General features: G+C 41.8%; 1 protein-coding gene across 4 annotated transcripts in view; it reads left to right on the top strand.

Moving 5' to 3' along the window:
• The window catches only part of Adamts3 (ADAM metallopeptidase with thrombospondin type 1 motif 3), a 217,431-nt gene extending 202,242 nt beyond the window's left edge, over positions 1-15,189 (top strand). For all 4 annotated transcript variants that reach the window (XM_060381244.1, XM_060381246.1, XM_060381245.1 and 1 more), the window contains 5 exons: positions 1,729-1,894; positions 4,583-4,715; positions 6,708-6,915; positions 8,111-8,228; positions 12,055-15,189. In XM_060381244.1, coding sequence (XP_060237227.1) covers positions 1,729-1,894; positions 4,583-4,715; positions 6,708-6,915; positions 8,111-8,228; positions 12,055-12,614 — 1,185 coding nt within the window. In that variant the 3' untranslated portion in view covers positions 12,615-15,189. The remainder of the gene's footprint in view (positions 1-1,728; positions 1,895-4,582; positions 4,716-6,707; positions 6,916-8,110; positions 8,229-12,054) is intronic.
• The last annotated feature ends 4,096 nt before the right edge of the window (positions 15,190-19,285 follow it).

Genomic DNA, 19,285 nt, shown 5'->3' with positions numbered 1-19,285 from the left:
ATAAGAACAGGGCATGTCCTTTTCTTTGGGGGAAGATTGTCATCTGCTATGATATCCACCGCCCCTACCAAGAAGGTTTTGTGCAGGTTACAGTTCTGTGTTGGGAGGGAACTCCATTGCTCTCAGGGAAGAATCCAGAAAGCATATACTTGGTTTGAAATATGTTGGATGCGTTGTTAAAAAGTTATACTACTCAAATTTCTAAATTTATACTAAATTAAATCAAATTTCTCCACTTCGACTTTGTATATATTTGTCTTTTGAGATGGCCTTTTAAATCTGCTGTCCATTGTTAATTTTGAATTTTAAGAGTTCATTTTGTATCTCACAGGACTTGTCAAATATACATGGTTGGAAATATTTTCCAGTACCCAGCTTGTATTTTCCTTCTCTTAGCTTCACTAAAGTTTCACTCATAAAAGTTTTTTAATGGCTTAAAACTAGGTGTTACATCAAACCATTTCTCTTATTTTCTAAATGTTTTACATTTCATTTAGATTTATTAATTATTTGTGATCATTTTATATAAATTAAGTTAATTTTTGCACATATATATCAAAATTGGTTCTCTGTTACTGTGTGGCAGGGTCCCTCAAACACAGTAGCTAAACAAAGGCATATTCCATAGTGTCTGTGGATGCTATATCTGAAAGTAGGTTACCTGACCACTTGTGACACAGAAACTCTCGGGAAGTAGTTGGCCGCAGGGCCATCGTCACCTTGTGGCTTGTCTAGGATGTCTGCTCATACTTTCTGGGCCAGCACCTATGGCTGCTGAAAGGACTCAGCAAAGCATGCCAACCTTTCCCATGTAGCAGCTGACGGCCTTCTTCCCTGGCCACTTGAGCTTCTCTGGAAGCTATTTAAGCAACCATAGTACCTGGCAGAGAATTCTCCTAGAATGAGCAGAGAAACCAGAGCCAATGCAAGCAAGTCAGAAGTCACAAGCTTTTAAAACTCAGTGACCAAAAGGGGGAAAAAATGTACTGGGGTATAAGGAGGGTACGGGATGGCCAGCAAGCATACAATGAATGCACAGTGGATCAAGAACAAGAAAATCCTAAGTCAGGAAAAGACACACTACCTAAAATGGTGTATTTCTTAACCAATCAATAGAAGGAAATTATATGTAGTGATAAATGGAGTATTTAAAAGTTAAAGGGCACAGAAGCCTCTACAGTTCTCAGGAAAGTGAGAAGTCTCCATAAAGGAGCAAATAAGCAGTATTGATTAATGCTGTTTATGTTCACACAGATAGACATGATGCCATTGTTTTGAGAGAATATCCCAAAATAATAAAACTTACTTTGGCGTTTCTCTTGTTCTACAGAGTTATGGCTGTTTTTTGTTTTCTGTATCTTTTCCCAGAATGTGTTTTGGTCCCCCCCCCCTTTTCTGGGAGGAACATGGTCACTATAACAAAGCAATGTATTATAAATAACTTTAAAATACGCTGAAGAGATGGTATGATTTAAGGTAACCACAGAAAATGAGTTACCTTGGTAACATGAAGCTTTACTCTTCAGCATGTTTTTATATCATTATATTCCAAGTTTCATGTGTTCACATTTTTCCTTATTATTGTGCACTACCACTTTGAGTTGACGGGAACAAACACTACCTTAAACATCTTCCAGCTTCCGAAGTAATCGATATCCTGAAATGCCCACGTTTGCAGTGAAGTCCCGGTTGTTGATATGTTGGTTACGTCTCTCGCACATCTATTAGATCATACCCCAGGAGAATGACACCCGCTCCAGCCTGACGTATAAGTACATCATCCACGAAGACTCGGTGCCAACCATCAACAGTAACAATGTCATCCAGGAGGAGCTGGATACCTTCGAGTGGGCGTTAAAGAGCTGGTCCCAGTGCTCCGAACCCTGCGGTGGAGGTAATGACGCAGCCGTTTGTAAGCCGTCGCTGTGTGTTGGTGGACACGATAATGTGTTTAGTTACGGCGTCTCATACGCACTTACAGAGTGTATCTTGATCGTACTCACACACACACTTCTCACCTTCGCCTTTCCCGCGCCCACTCCTGCTGCTCATTTTCCTCGCTCCATTGAGTCGTTCTACTTTCATGTCTTTTTTTTTTCCTTCGTCTAACCAGTAGGTTTTATGTCAACATGTAAGTCTTACAGAAAGCCAACCTTTTATTCTAAGAACTGTCTGTAATTTGGAGCTGCAGTTGGAAACATACCACAACAACCAAACTCTAAATCCGAAATCCTTGTTAGTTGTCAGACTTTGCAAAGGAGGCGATTCCACTTAAAACAGTGGTTCTCAACCTTCCTGATGGTGCGACCCTTTAATACAGTTCCTTGTGTTGTGGTGACCCCCAACCATAAAATGATCTTCATTGCTACGGTAATTTTGTTACCGCTGTGAACCATAATGTAAACATCTGTGTTTTCCAGTGGTTTTAGGCAACCCCTAATATCCCCATGCTCTTTTCCTGCAGGTTGTTTTTGGTTTTGTTGGTGTTTTTGTTTTTTATGTCTCATGTTCAACACAGTAGCACCTTAATCACTTTTCCCCAAATCTAAAACTTCCCACAGTCCCGTTTACTCTGGTTGCTGCCTCTCTTCATCTTGTTCTTTATATGTACATCCCCTCTTTGCTATTTGTGCTAGTAAGAATAGTTATGTCTAATCATATATGTAATTATTCTGTGTCTTAGACACTAGCTGCCATGCTGAATGCTTCAGATATCCATGTGCTGGTAGTGACAGTGGCTCTGTGTTGGCAGTACTAGTTTTAGCTCTGTTATACTGATGATGAAATTGAAACTCAGGGACATTAAGTGGTTTTTCCAAAAACATAGGATTCACACCACGTTACCTGAGTAACATTCTGCCTTGCTGTACTGAATTTCTTCCCTCATTTTCCCAGACCAGATCCATGAGATAGATCCTGTTTTCATCAGTTCCCCCCATCATTTATTTGTCTAGTTCTGCACAACAAATACTGTAGTATTAAGGCCCAATAAGCAGAATAGATACAGATTTCACATATAATTAAAATCTGAGTAATTAACAGAAAAAATATTCACAGTAAGGAATTCTGGGTAAACCAATTTTTAATTAATATTCCAGACTATATTTCTACAGTGTTTCTGGGAAGGGACATAAAATGTTTAGGGCTTTTGAGAATGATGCTTCGTTCATTGATGCAACACAGATACGGATTTAATTCAGAGCCTCCCTTTTATGTGTGCTTGACATCTCCATGATCCTCAAGGTTATCAGTGACAAGATTTTAATATGCATGGCATCTGTGCCTGCCTCCCCAGGCTTCCTCCACTGTTCTGGAAGAGAAGATTATTCCTCCTGTACTGACTTTGATTTTCTTCTCTATTTACATGATAATGTTTTTAAGTTAACCAATGAGTTGAATTATATTGTTCTAATATGTGAAATCTAATTAAAATCCTTCAGTCATCTGACATGTGGCCCTGAAGACACAAAGCCATTCAAGTAGTGTTCTTGCAGAGAGTTAATAAGCTGAGTCTCATCATTAGGGATCATTAAACAAAGCATATTGCAATGGCTTTGTGCAAAACAACTGGCATATATGTTTCAAGAAGAGCGCCTTAGTGATGGAGTTTGGGAAATTGTTCTTGTTGGAGGAAGCTGAGGAGATTTGGACATTAGGTGAAGTACAGGGTCCCTGACTGGAAAAGCCTTGCTGCAGCAAGGAACTTGACAAAGGCCATGGCAGGTTTTGAATATTGTCTGCATATTATACTGTAAGAATTATCTTGGAGGAATGGGAAATGTTGAGGAGTGAAGGATCCAGAGGTCTGCAATTTGGAGAAAAATGCATGTATGACAAACTATGATTTGGACAGTAAATGTGATGATGAATCTAAATTCATATAGATACTGGCTTCCTTACCACTTTTTTATACAGGTTATAAAGTATTCAATTTGTAGAGGGTTTTGTTGTCTGTGGATTTGTTTGTTTTACAGTTATCAAAATAATGACCTTCAGATCTAAATGTTTCTCTGGGGCTCATGACTGTAGATCTCATGCTTTCTTACCTCCTTCCTCTTCACACATGACGTGTTCTTTCCCCACCGGAAGCACCTAACCTGTTTCCCGTTCCTTCCTGTGTGTGGCACTGATGGCATGTCCTCTGCTTTATGCAACCGTTTGAGCAACACTGTTCTGCTTAAGGGGGCGTTGGCCTGTAAGACTTCCCTGTCCCTTCCCATCTGCGAAGCTAGTGGCCTCTGCAAAAAGTTCATCACTGAGCTCTGAAAACAGCCCATGCTACTCAGCTTTGATCCCCACATGATCTCCTACCCTTCCCTCGCACTATGGTGTGAACATTCCCTCTTGTTCACTCACAAGTACGCAGGCACTGCTTAAGAAGTTTTAGTAGCCACAAAATGCAAGTTCTGAGAAAAGAAGCCAATTTAATTTTGAATTCGTTTCCACTCGCTTTTAAATTGTAAACACCTACCGTAATACCTGGCACCGTGTGCACGCAGATGTTTATTAAAGGAATGCGTGTGTGAATGCTCAAAAGCATGCCATTAGTAAGTGGCTAAACAGAACTGATTTTCTGTTCCAGGTTTCCAGTATACCAAATATGGATGCCGAAGGAAAAGTGACAATAAAATGGTTCATCGCAGCTTCTGTGAGGTCAATAAAAAGCCGAAACCCATCAGACGCATGTGCAACATTCAGGAATGCACACACCCGCTGTAAGCACTTAATTGTGCAACCCTGCTGTGGTGGTGGGAGCGGGAATGTCTTTAAAGGTTTAGTCCAAAGCTTTTACACTGACCTCTTTAAGTAGTCAGACTTACCAGAAACAGTGTACAAAGCTGTGGTCCCTGCCTTTCCCTGCATCCCTACTCCTACATTGCAAATATATTTTCAGCTATTTTGTTTCTTTTAATATTTGATTAGCACTTGCTTTCATCCAAGGGTTGCCTTCTGCCCATTGGTTTTTTGGGGGGACAAGTTACAGGTTATATATTAAGATATTGAGTTTCTTTCAAAGATGTAGCATTCTCTGACACCCTCTATAGAGCCCACTTCGCTTTTTTCTTTCTTGGTTCTAACAATCTGGACTTATTTTACTGACAGTGGTATCTGGGGATGACTGTCACATGCGTCTCAACATGTGAGTGATATTGTAAGAGCAGAACATAGCTTCCTTTCTCGCTTGGTCTCGAAGACCAAGCACATCTAAGTAGTAAACACTCAGGTGTCCTCTTAGGTGCAGAGTTCTGCCTCAGCCTTGCTCTCTGGGTGTCCTCAATCAATTATGTCTTATCACTCAGTTCATTCATCTCTTTCAAGAGGTGCTTGTTTTCCTCAGAAACTCAGAAACAAATGTATAACAAAGAAAACATTTTATATAGAGGATTTAAATGTAGACACTTAGGAAAAGCATGTGAAGAGGTCAAAGTACAGCTGTGAGAAATGTCTCGCTTCTGCTCTCACCTTTGAGCTCTTAGAGACATGCACGTAGGCAAATAGTGCTAAGTTTTCTCCAAGAATCTCAAAATCTTTGTCCTTTTGTTGGCTAGACTCTAGAGTTGCTGTTGAAAATTAGTGGTCATTTTGATTCTCAGCTCTATAGGACATACTTTTCTCATCCTTCTAAGTTCTTAGATGTTGTGAGCAGAAGGCAATTTCTCAGTAATGAGAGGGGCCAGCATGATCATCTTTACTAGTGTAGTGTGTACCTGTAGGCTTCATTTCCTCTCAAGGAACCACGTTTATGGTGCACGAGTCTATTTTGATAGTGTTAAAATTAAGGTAACTAGTATATACTTTCACTCAAGCCCTTGCCTTTTCTATGTGGTGTGCATCTGTTCAAGGCTTCCCAGTGTTGAAATGCATTCCACACTGCTATTAGCTATACAAACTATGCTTCCTGGTAGGTTAGCAAACCAGCCTCTCTGAAGACGGCTGAGCCCTTTGTTATCTCCAGATTTCTTCCGTCTCCACAACCACCTTGCTCACTACCCAATGAGTTCCACTTTCTTAGATGCCATTGATATGCCATCTATTTGAATTTTTTTCAGTCTTTTCCCTCTTCCGTCTGGTTGGTCAGTATATATATATATTTGAGGCATACAATACAGTTTATTGTCCCTTCTATAACGAGGAAGTCCTGACACATAACCTTATCAATACCTTAGTACTCTTTGCTATTTGTAGTGTAAGACTAACCTAGCCTGTCAAAATGAAATATGGTGTTTAGAATTTTTCTAAAACAGTGTTGGGAATAGGAGCGGTGCTCATCTTTGAAGGCCTCAATTGTGACTCTAATTAAAGAGATGTGTCTCATGGGAGAATTGTAATCACAGCTGGCTTTCAGCATTAAGGCTCTGCCAGTGACATTAGAATTTTGGAATGCTCCGTGATACATAGTTTTGAAAATGACACCCAGGAAACAGTTTTATTAGGCACATTCAAAGAGGTACCTTCTCTCGAGGCCTGCACGCATGACCTTTCTCTCAGGCCCACTAAGGTCTAATAATAGTGAAATCTAGAATATTAAAACAGCGAGCAAGCCCGACATCTCATGAGTAGCTGAGTCCTTTTGTTTTTCCAAAGCAAAGCACTGGGCACCTTGTCGGAGAGTTGCACCCTCATAAGTACAGAAGATGGGGAGTGCCTGGGCATTGCACTAGGGGGATGCCTGCGTTCTCCCTCACTGCCTCCTCTTGCTCCCACAGCTGGGCAGCAGAAGAATGGGAGCACTGCAGCAAAAGCTGCGGCAGCTCTGGGTACCAGCTCCGCACCGTGCGCTGCCTCCAGCCACTCCATGACGGAACCAACCGCTCCGTGCACAGCAAGTACTGCATGGGGGACCGTCCTGAGAGCCGCAGGCCCTGCAACAGAATGCCCTGCCCCGCCCAGTGGAAGACAGGGCCCTGGAATGAGGTGAGGTGTTTGTCAGAATGTGGTGTGTGAAGGGGTTAGGGAAAGTTTAGACTTTAAAACAGCATTTGGGGTTGAGGATATGGGTGGTAGGGACAAGCCATGATCAGGTGTTCTGTGACACGGGAGACATCTGAAAGGCCCCAGATTCTTCTGAGATCATAACTGACATCTTCTTATATGAGTAATCCTTCACAGTGTGCAAGGCCCTGCTACATCAGTAACCACCCTCCCCAGACACACACACACACACACACACACACACACACACACACACACACTCCTTTTATTCTATTCTCATTCTAGCTGGTAAAGTACATTTTCTGTGTTTCAAAATATGCTTCTTCAAGCCTCCTCCTTCATGTGACTTGTTCTTTCTTCCCTGTCTCTGATTTAATAATATCTTTCCCCAAGGCTTACCACCGTAGTCTCAACTCCCCACTATCTCGTGGTCCCTCTTAGCAAGCCCTTTTCTGCCTCTAAAGGTCCAGTTAACTCTAGAGTTGCTCAGGACTGAGAACTGTGACTCCTCAGTCACTGTCTTGGTCTGTTCTTGTCTTAGTCCAGTGACAGTATGCCTTGTTTGCCCAGCACATAGCCGTTACATGGGGTCAAATGGGGTTTGGTGACTGGCTGGTTTTGCTTTATTGTCTATATTATGCCCTGTTCTTGATATTTCTGAGGACTCAAAATAAAAGGGCTTATAGGAAGATGGAGCATCAAAAGGCAGGTACAGGAGAAAGTGGAAACCATGCCCAATAAATGAGGAACAGACAAGGACCAGTCATCCACAGGGCATGATATGGAGACCTACTACCCATTCCCCTTAGAGACCTGGAACTAAGCTTTTACCTGGCCCTGCCTACCTCAGCAGTACGGAAGTTTCTCAGCTTAGCTTGGAAGTACTTGTCAGTAAATTTTGCTCTCTGTAAGAAAAATAAAGGAGTTGGGGAATGCATGCCGGGACCCAGCAAAAGAGCCAATGTATGAACCCAGGGTTATTTAGCCTCAGAACCTTTCTGCAGCACCTCCTCCACAGAGAGAGAACTCCAGAGTTGTGTGTGCGTGTGCGTGCGTGTGTGTGTGTGTGTGTGTGTGTGTGTGTGTGTGTGTGTGATGGGAGTGGAGATCCTGTGAGCACACCTGTGCCTGGTCTCCGCAGAATCAACATCTGTAACTGCAGCCTTTGTCTCTGTAGTGTTCAGTGACCTGCGGTGAAGGGACAGAGGTGAGACAGGTTCTCTGCAGGACTGGGGACCACTGTGATGGTGAAAAGCCGGAGTCTGTCAGGGTCTGCCAGCTGCCTCCCTGTAACGGTAAGTGCATCACTAACCGGTCTTCGCATTGTGATGCTGCTGAACCTCAGAAAGCAGAATTTCCCTTCAGCGTGAGGTCTGGTGTATGCGTTTGCTCTGAGGAGTAGTAATGAAAACACCTTTGGAGATAACAGTCTGGGAATGCTGTTTGAAACAGCACCGGCATCACGGTACATTGGTGATGTTGGGCGGGGCTGTGCCAGACATATTTAGCTTCTTTCAATGTGAGTTTCTGTTGAGGGCTACTTTTTTCTTTACCTTTATGCTGATGGGGACTACAGTTAGAATTATTACAGCAGGCTTTGAGATCTTAAACTAAAATTATTTAGACATATAAAAATTAAATGTGATTCGACCTTACAGTCCTTTCTAATAACTGCCTGTGCATAGAAAGGGTGATTCCAAACTAGACACCTTTTATATAGTGTGACTTCAAAATAGACACTGTGCACATATGCTAAAATGAAGCAGGTGCCTGAGTGACCAAATAGCTGTATTTTGGAAGTAGAATACATTATATTTAAAATATGAACGTGGAGGGGGTTGGTTGGTGGGTAAGGGCCTCACTGTAGGAGAGTGATGACTAAGTTCAGGCTTTTGGCACTCCTGAATGGCAGCACACACCTGTAATCACAGCTGGGGAGGCAGAGACCCGGTTCCAGAAAATAAGGCAGATAGCAATTAAGAAAAACACCTAACGTCTCTTCTATCTCTATATATATCTTCTCTTTCTTCTTACCCCCATGAGCATACATGCTGGTGAAACACAAGACTGAAAAGATATTTTCTCTGCATCCAAACCCATAAGTAACATTAAAATCTGATAATCTTCTTTTTTCTTGTAAAGAAAATTGGTAACTTCTTCAGTTTTCAGACCAGCTCTGGGAGGGACACACATGCAGTGGTGAGGGAGGAAGGGGGACACCTGCCTAGCATCCAGCTTTGCTGTGACAGTTTTTGTTTTCTCTTATTATACTTTATGTAAAAAAAATGAAAGAGTGAGTGAATGAATGAAAACCTAGCCACTAGGGTAAAGGTTAACAATTGAATTGTCACTTATACCTGCTGAAAGAGAGAAAATCAATCAACCACTCCAGGAGCGGCCTCACGCTCAGGAGCAGTTGACCAAAATACAATGGACTCCACAGTTATTTGTTTGTTTGTTTGTTTTGTGTGTGTGTGCTTTTATTTGTTTACACTTGGTGGGTTTTTAGGTTTTGTAGTTTTGTTGTTGTTTTGGTTTGGTTTGGTTTGGTTGTTTGTTTGTTTTGAGGGGAGTTACTTTATTTCTCGGTTTTGGGAGCTTTGTTGTATTGAGTTTTGCTTTTTTTTCGAGCAAGAGCTTAAAGTTGGGCGGGTAGGGAGGGATGAAAATCTGGAAGAACTTGGGAGAAGGGAAGATCATGATCAAAATATATGCAAATTTTAAAATTGTTTCAAATAATAAAAACTAAAAAGGGAAAGAGAATAAAATGAAAAAAAATAAAAATGAAATGTTTCTAAAAGTTTCACCATTAGTTTTTATTTGCCATATTTGCCATAGTTTTTTAATGGATATTAATTACTACATTGGGTCACTTGTATTCCTTAATTTGCTGGAGAATATTTTTCACAAATAACTGTTAAATATTTTCAAATAGTTTCAATAACTATTAATAAGATTACATTATTTTTCTTACATATGAATTATAGTAATTTTAAAATAAAACCAACCTTTTAAATTAAAGAAAGGAAAGGAAGAGAAAAAGAAAAAGCAATGGCAAGAACCAACCTGGCCATGAGGGGGAGACATAGGACTTATTCATTTAGCCGTTTCCTTTGGAAAGTGTTTTCAGTATAGAAACTCAAAGGGGGGTGAAAAAGCAAACCATTCCCATTTCGAAGCTTTAAAACTAACTGTTTCTGTAATAATTTGCCCATATATTGTTACTGCTGTTGGGGCCGCATGCTTTCCCAGTAAAGTGTATTGCTTTTACTGCCGGGAATGTGTGTGTTTTGCTACCTGTCAGCAGAGACTTACTTGCTTGGTTTTGGGGGTAGTGCTTGTGCCGAGGAGACAGCATAAGTGTGTTAGTGTGCCCACGTTCCTTTCAGGAGCTTTACTGGTCTGAGTCCTAGGTCTAAAGCCAACGTTGAGAGTTCTGAAGTCACAAGTTTCTCTGCTACTTCAGTCGAACAGATAGGGGAATCCTTAGTCTCAAACTACTGTTTTTTCCCATCCGAGGACATTTTGAGGCCTGATAGCAGGCTCCCTTCTCATAGGTCTGATGACCTGGGGGTGATGTGAGAAGGCTGAAAAGTTCCTTTAATTTAGTGATTGATTTTTATGATTATGTTTTGTTACAATACTCATTTGCCTTTAAGGCCTTCTAAGCTATGCCTTATAGAAGCATACTCTGGCCCTAATGAGATGTGGGCTGTCAGTTAGCCTCTGCCATGGCAAAGCGCTCCCATTTAGACAAGAGTTTCATCTGAGGCCTTCTCAGATGCACTGAGAATGTGTCTGAGCCCCGTCCCTGTCAGTAGCTGGCTAATGGGATTGACATAATGGAGAAGAGGAGTCTACAGCCTTGGTCACATTGTCAGAGGAGTTTGTCTATTTTTAGGTAGATAGGAAATACAATTCGCAAGTGAAGAAGTGGCATTTCAAGGTTAAAAATCCCACAAATCCTCAGTCACTAAGAGCCCTACTCAGTTTCTGACCTGAGTAGGTTTGAATAGAAAGTATTCAAACTCTACGTAGCACAGTAGGCCTGTCAATGTCACGGCAGTGTGATTCCTTCTACAACTTGGGATATAGACATGGAATGACAAGGGAGACAAGGAAAACTTAGCCTGCTGTGGACATAACAACTGACCTGCTTAAAAAGACCTGTCGAAAGGGACTGTCTCAGTTTCTTTGGTGTTCTTGGACAGATCTGTTACCTTGAAGTATGTTCTTACATAATACACAGAGTAGAACGTGTTGATGATGACCCATAGCACCATAATGCTTTGCTTTTTAAATTGGTACAGGAGCCATTTGTCTCTACAAATATCCTGGTTCTTACATAGAAATATAAAGTGCTGTCAGTTCCAAAATATTAAATGCGAAACATGTGTCTTACTTTGAACAAAGTTGACATCTCTTATAGGAAAGTTTTGCTTTCAGATAAGAGCCTAAGAATGTCCAGTAATAGACACAAAACTTGCTTTCAAGGCAGAAAATTCTATTTTACTCAAAGTGATCATTGTTTCCTTTAAACTTTTTAAAGATTTAGTTTCAAAAAAAACTCTTAAAAGTTAGTTTTAGTAGGGGTGTTTAATATTCATTTTAATTGTGAATTTAAAACTACTGTAGAGGCAACTTACTAGAAAGGCACCCTTCAGTATTACACAACTAAAAATGATGTTCCCCTTTATCTTGAGAACGAACTCCCCTTTCCCCTTCTACAATCAGATACATATCTCAGTTTTCTCTCAAAGACAAAATTCCCCTCAGTCATCTGACACCTTCTGCTGACGACAGTAAAATGATGAGTGTGCCAAGTGCTTTGTAGACACGGAGCTGCTTTGTCCAGCAGGTGTGGTAGAACATGCTGATAACCTTAGCCCTGCAGAGGCTAGCCTGGGCAACACAGAGAGGTCCTGCCTTAAAAAAAAATTAAAGATCCAAACAAATCCTATGTATTGCAGTGTATCCATCCTAGTGTTTATATTTTTAAGTCAAGGGCTCGTGTATTGATTTCCGATATCATGATATATTTTTGAAGCTGCCAATAATTTCCGTTTCTTTGATGCTTTTGTGTTTATGCATGTCTGTTCTTTTCCGCTTATGTTTTTGCAGATGAGCCATGTTTGGGCGACAAGTCCATATTCTGTCAAATGGAGGTGCTGGCACGATACTGCTCCATCCCAGGGTATAACAAGTTATGTTGTGAGTCATGTAGCAAACGCAGTGGCACCCTGCCACCACCATACCTTCAAGAAGCTGCTGAAATCCATACTGATGCTATCTTTGGCCCTAGTGACCTCCCTAGGTCGCTAGTGATGCCTACGCCCTTTCTCCCTTACTACTCAGGGACCCGTGCTGAGAAGAAATCCTCGCGTAACATCTCTTCCACAGCAAATGCAAACGCATATGCTGCTTTCCAAGCCAGCAGCAGACCTAGTGCTAACTTCTACCAGAAGAAAGCTCAACAGTCTGGGAGAAAAACGCCGGGACCAATACCACCCTCCTCAGCCCTAAAGACTGATCACCTCCATTCTGCCTCACCTGTGGCTGCTGTCCCCGCCCCTGCTCTCAGCGATTCAATAGGTGCTTCTCCCCAGACAAGAACCCCAAAGAAAGATGGAAAGAGTATTAGCAGGAGACATCCTATCAGGTCAACCGCCTCAGAGAGATGAGAAAGCGGACCAATGGAGCTAGAAATGAAAGGGAAACCCGGACAGCCTCCCTCCCTGCATGGTGCATACAGCTTGTTAAAAAAGCAGTACTCTCCACACAAGGTTTACTCACGTGCTCTGTAAATGGAAGGACAGGAAGTGCCGGTTCACTTTTCAGTTGCTTCCATCCTCCTCCTGTTCTGTGTTGACTTGTTTGACCGAATCCATTGGAAGAAAGCGCCAAAGACTGTTTTCCGAAGGAAAGAGCCCAGCTGCAGTGGCCCCTGCCTAGAGTCCCAGCATTTGGGAAACTAAGGCAAGAGGATAGCTGCTGGTTCTGGGCCAGCCTGGAACACCCCTCTCAAAAACAGAAAAGCAATGCAAAGTGGTTCAATGTGTTAGGTGCTCTCTAAAGAAGAAAAGAGACTGGAGCCAATTTTGTGCATATCAGCTGATTTGTTTGTTTGTTTGTTTGTTTTTAAAAAGTTACAGTTGAAATTACCGAAACAAATGCCAGTGGTTTACGCTTCAAGAAATTTTGGAAAATAATTCTTAGACTTGTATTCCTATTTATCTATATTAGAAATACTGTATGAGCAAATTTGCAACTGTTGTGTAAATACTGTACATTGCAGAAATCAGTATTATTTTAAAAGATGTCTCAGATGATTGTTTACTATCTTACATTTCTGGATGTTCTAGGGTGCCTGTCATTGAGTATTGCCTTATGTGACATTCCATGAGTTGATTTCAAAGCAGAATGTTCTGAGGAAGTTGGGATTGCAGCTACTGACATCCTAAAGAAGGTTTGCCATTGGTTTATCTGTTGGCACTGCAGGTACACAGGTGACCTGCCTTCTATTCTAACAACAGAAGGAACAGGACTGGTGTCTTCATGTATTTGTGCACACTGGGTGCAGCGGATAAACTTGGACACGGCAAATCCCAGCCTCCTTGCCATCATCCTGTCAGAGGGCGTCATGAAGATGCACATTGTCTCCACGATGGCCTGTCCTTGTGCTAACAGTTGTGCTCAATGTACTGTGACACTCACGGGTGTGCTGTGTGCGCTTGCCCATAGCTGAGAAAAGTGTCATCAGGCGAGAGCTGACACTTGGGTCCGTTCGTGCTTTGCAAGCAGGTTCAAGGAAGCGTCTCTGTCGTGGTTGAGATATTTATTTTCTGCATGGTTCCTATCTAATTGTTCACAGCCGCAGTGCACCTGACTGCAGTGCCATGCTGGCAGCTCTGCCAGGGACAAACATGCTCACGCTAAGGCCAGAAGCGCTCTCTCCCAGGGAGCGGATGTACAGTACTTGTATATAGGATAAAGATCTGAAGATATTTATTTTAAGAGTTGATTTTTTTTCTCGATAGTCTTTTTATGTCTTTAATATTTACACTAATATCAATGACATTTTAGTAAACTAGAGAGACACGATTAGTGTGTGCCATGTTCTGTACAGAAAGAACACAATTTAAAGTGAGCACAAGCACACAGCCGACTCAAAGAACTAAAACTGGACAGATTCTTAATTTAAAAGACACCATTGGCAGCACTTGGTTGAATCCAGGGCCTCTCCCATGCTAAGCAAGCCCTCCTTCACCGAGCTGTATTCCCAGCTCCTTTTGTGTTTCCAGTACAGGGTCTCTCTAAGCTGTCGGGGCAGGCCTTGAACTTGTGGATCCACCTGCCACAGCCTCCCAAGAAGCTGGGATTATAGGCAAAGCTTGTGTTAAATATCTACATCTTTTTAAGTATTTGAGACAGAGTTGATGACTTGTTCCCCTTCAAGGATACATAAAATAGTGAGGAAATTCAGCTACCTATTGAATGAAATAGTGAGTTAGAAATATTTCTAAAGCTGGATGAGGTGGTACACACCTGTCATCCCAGCATTCAGAATCCAAGGCAGGAAGATTACTGTGAGTGTGCAGCCATCCAGGTCTATGTAGCAATACCCTGTCTCAAACAAAACATATTTTAAGTATATAATGAGTACTCCCTGAATTGCACTTAAAGACAAAGATCATTGTTAGCTTGCTTTTGAAATCATTTTCTAAACATGTCTAGAAATCCATTCCGCAGATTAGAGTAGAGATGTGTAATCCTCTCAAAGCACAGACTGAGAAGGCCTTTTGCATTGCAACCGTCATAAATCAACAGCCTAAGCTATGACTCAATACCTCGAAACAATTGCTGCTACTTCATGCAAGAATTTTAAATGTCGAGTTAGGTGACTTCCTGATAGTTAACAATCCCTGAGCCTTAAAGGATCTCTCTCTCTCTCTCTCTCTCTCTCTCTCTCTCTTTCCTTCTCTCTTTCTCTTTCTTTCTCTTGAAAACTTCACCAGGACGAAACTCTCTCTAGTTTACTCGGGTGCACACACATCTAGTCCAGAGGAGCCTGAGGATGGTCACACACGTACACCCCCACAAGATGTACATATCCTTCCACTTTCTACCTATGCGCTTTCTTTTCTACTAAGCTGGAAGTTCCTTTTTATCAAGGTGTACACTACTGATACTGTTTGTTGTATTGGGAACACATAGCAATAAAAAGCGTGAAAGAGGAGGCATGGTCTGACCTTGATTTTCTTGCTACTTTCCCTGGTGCTTCTGGGAATGCATTTTTTTTTTCCTCCAAACAAGTGAAACAATAACCTTTCACTGAAGATACTGGAGAGGGTCTCTTGTTTCTACCTCAAAATAAACCACAGTTTTAAAGTTGGTAAGTAGCCGTGGGAGATTGATTTTGCCGAAGCCTGTCCCAAAGAACTATGTAAGAGAAGGACAGTAAGGCTGATGATCATAGTGAAGAAAAGAGAGTCTCCCTTTTTTTCTTTCATGCGAAATCTCAGAGTAGCTGAGATGCCCAGCATCTTTGGACCGTGATTAGCTGAGGGTTGAAGAGGATTTCCCATTGGAGTCAGGAAAGCGAGGAGGAGCAGAAGCCTACAGTGCGTGAATAACCTTTCGTGGTGTAAAGAGGACACCGTGGAGTGCAGATGGCAGTTTGGAGTGCAAAGCAGGCAGATTCAGGTTTGATGTCCCCCTGTCACCTTATTCCCAAGGGGACTCAGGTGACCTCTGATTTCCAGTTTCTCCGTCCATAACTGGTCAGCAGAACGCTGGTATTACAATGTAAATGACACAACACACGGTATCTCCCAGGGGACACTGAGCCAGAGTCCATATAATCCTCCCAAAGACGATGTCACTATAGGGCTGAACCACAGCCGTCCTCTGGTGTCTGGCTACTATGGAATCAGGACTGCCTGGTCTCATTGCTGGGTAAACAAGAAGGGTTGAAAAGTCTCAAGACAAAAAACCTTTATATTGAGTTTATTCTATCAAGTTATAAATGTCCTCCAGTCATTGGAGATTTTTGGTTTTTTTGCTCTTTCTATCTATCTGCCTTTTCCAAACCACGGTCAAACCAAGTGGTCAGCTAGCATTATTCCTGTGAGGCTGACGGAGCCTTCACACTATCAGCAGCATATATTGCTCATGCATTTGTTTCATTCAAAAACTTTGCAGACAGCAGCAGAAAAATAGTCTTCTAGACACGTTTTGCATTTTTCCTATGAAGAAGCCTTTAAAATTTCAGCTATGTAGGAAAAAAATCAATAGAAGTGTGATAAAAATGTGATAAGCCAGAGAATATTATGTGCTAAAGAAATGTTGAAGTCAAAGGGACTATTGAAACCACTCACAACCAAATAAATAGAAAAGCCATTCAGTGTACACAGACATTAGTAACTAAAGCATTTCTCTTTGGTCCCAGATGCTTTGAAATATTTCAGCCAGAGCTGAAAGCGAACTTTTAACAACCCATTATACTAATGTCTGTGATGCAAAGAAAACATAATTCATGAAAATGAACTTGAGATCCCTAGATTCCCAGAACAATAATGCTACACATCTCTGTAATCTTATCAGGGACTTTACCTAGGAATTACCTCATAACTTAGCTCCTTCCTGATAAGTCTTAAGTAAGCAAAACTTTGCTCCAGACAGCACTACTAACATTGTATTAAAACTGTTGCTTTGAAACATTAGTATTTTCCAGTCATTTCACAGTAAGCTTAAAGAAGCCAATTCTACAGACACTAAGTATCGAATGTGCTAATCTAACACAGGCATTCACACAGAGAACAGTTCTCAGCTGTCCTGCGTGGAGACCATATAGAAAGAGGCTCATAGTAGTTCAAGGTGGAAAAAAACAAAACATTTTTCAGTTATCGCTAAGATAAACGCATGGCTACATCTGCTTTCCATTTCTTTGACAGAGATAAGAGTTCTGACCTATGACTGAGTGGATGGTGCCCTGGTTAAGAGCATCAGTGATTAAGCCACGCTGCTAGCTTGCATCTTATTTACAGTCAGCTCTCTGTCACTTGGATGAGTTACTTCATGAACCTGAGCCTCAGTTCTTTCAAATGTGAAATTCAACAGCCCATTCTTTAAGGAACCATTTAGGCAGGAAAAAACAAATGAACACTATCTGGTGGGCATTTAGATGTTTTATAGATTTGCAACTATAATTTTCTCCACAAAAAGTCTTTGTGATAATCAAGACCCCCGATGCTGTAGTTTGATTATTTTAAAACCAAAGTTATGACTCCAAGTATCTTTTATGCCCCAAAGCAGGTGGAAGAGAAGTATGTGTATGCATAGAAATAATAGACTGTGTGGGTTTCAATTTTCTTTACATATAACCTGGTCTATCACTAAAAGCATCAAGGTATCTTACCTTGCCCATGATGCATCATGCATCAAAACATTGTACCCAAATTTAATGTCACCAAATCCTTTTTTAGGAGTGACATACTTTCCTTGACACAAAGAAATGGAGACCTGGGTATTTAAATGCCTGAGAAGAACAGTTTACATAACTTAATGTTTTGTCTTTAGACAAATATCTGTGCTTCTCACTGGTCCCTAGCACTCAAGTTTGTCTATCACATACCATCTGCCTACCTCATGAGTTCCTTAAGGGCTGCTGTGGAACACGCTTGCCCCAGAGTTGTGACTGGATCACTTATATTTTCAGCCATCCTCTCTCTATGTCACTTTACTGGACAGGATCTGAGAAGAAAACTCAGATGTGGCATTTTCCTCTTGCCTTTGCTGACCTGTCTAAACAAAAGCTGTGGGACTTGAGTCAAGTTTGTTGTTTTGATGTCTTGGGGGCCACATGGTGGTATAAATAGGAGCACAAACTCTGGAAGGATGCTTCAACATCTTCAGCACAGTTTCAGGAGAGGCAGGCTCTTTGAATCTGCTGGCCTTTGCTCTGGGGTCCGGTGATATAAATGTTCTTAGATCGGGTAAACTGTCTCCATAAAGGGCTTCTTTAATAAGAAGCCAGTTCTATATATGTTTGTTTTCTCCCTTCCATATTTGTCTTCCTGAGTTTTTAGTCTTTTTTTCTGCCACATTCAGGACATTTGTGAGTCTCTGAGCTAGACTTTCATGTCATGTTTTAGATGGAGGAACTAAGAGACAAGGTCAAGTGTGCCCTGTTAATGGGAGAGGTAAAGCTTCCCCTTGCCTTTGCTTCATGTCTCTCCCAGTTCTCTGCTCTCTTCCCACAGCTCCTCCCAACCCCTCTGCTCCCACCACTCACCAGTAATCATTCTCTTGCCCTCTGCCTGTCTTCTGGCCCAAACCCATGCAGATGGAGCCCCAAGAGGCCATTACAAGCAGCTGCTTCTTAGAACAAATCCATCTTAGAGTTGAGGGAGTTTACCAGGCCCTGATCCTATGCTGGGCATTCATAAATATGCCTAAGCACATAGGGAAAAAACAATGGAAATTCCCAACCCCGGCCATAATAGGGAGCTTACTGGGGAGGAAGCAGAAACCACCATACATGGGTTGACTACACAGCAGGATGAAAAGGAGACAGAGAAGAACGTGGTGTGATTTTAGGGTTAACAATGTTAGCCAGTGACAGTTCTTTTTTTATTAATTTTTATTTCTTATATTAATCATAGGTTATTTTCTTTGTATCCCAGCTGTAGCCACCTCCTTCATTCCCTCCCAATCCTACCCTCCCTCTCTCATCTCCTCCCTGCCCCTTTCCAAGTCCACTGCTAGGGGAGGTTCTCCTCCCCTTCCATCTGACCCTAGCTTATCAGGTATCTTCAGGACTGGCTGTATTGTCCTCTTTTGTGGCCTAGCAAGGCTGCTCCTCCCTCAGGGGTGGGGCAGGGGGTTAAAGGAGCCAGTCATTGAGTTCATGTCAGAAATAGCTCCTGTTCCCCTTACTAGGGAAACCCACTTGGTTACTGAGCTACCATGTGCTACATCCAAGCAGGGTTCTAGGTTATATCCTTATATGGTTCTTGGTTGGAGAAACTGTCTCATAGAGGGCCCTCGTGCCTTGATATATTTTGTCCTTGTGGAACTCCTGTCTTCTCTAAGTCATAATAACTCCCCCTTCTTTCATATGGTTCTCTGCACTCTGCAGAAGGTTTGGTTATGGGTCTCTGCATTTGCTTTGATACACTGCTAGGAAGAGTCTTTCAGAGGCCCTCTGCAGTAGGCTTCTGTCCTGTTACTTGTTTTCACCTACTTCCCCTGTCCATCTCATTTGTCTTTCTAAGTGAGGATTGATCATCTTACTCCGGATCTTCTTTCTTGTTTATCTTCTTTAGGTGCACATATTTTAGTATGTTTATCC

Source organism: Meriones unguiculatus, chromosome 3 (assembly GCF_030254825.1).
Source record: "Meriones unguiculatus strain TT.TT164.6M chromosome 3, Bangor_MerUng_6.1, whole genome shotgun sequence".
NCBI lineage: Eukaryota > Metazoa > Chordata > Mammalia > Rodentia > Muridae > Meriones > Meriones unguiculatus.
This window is presented reverse-complemented; position numbering and strand designations above follow the sequence as displayed.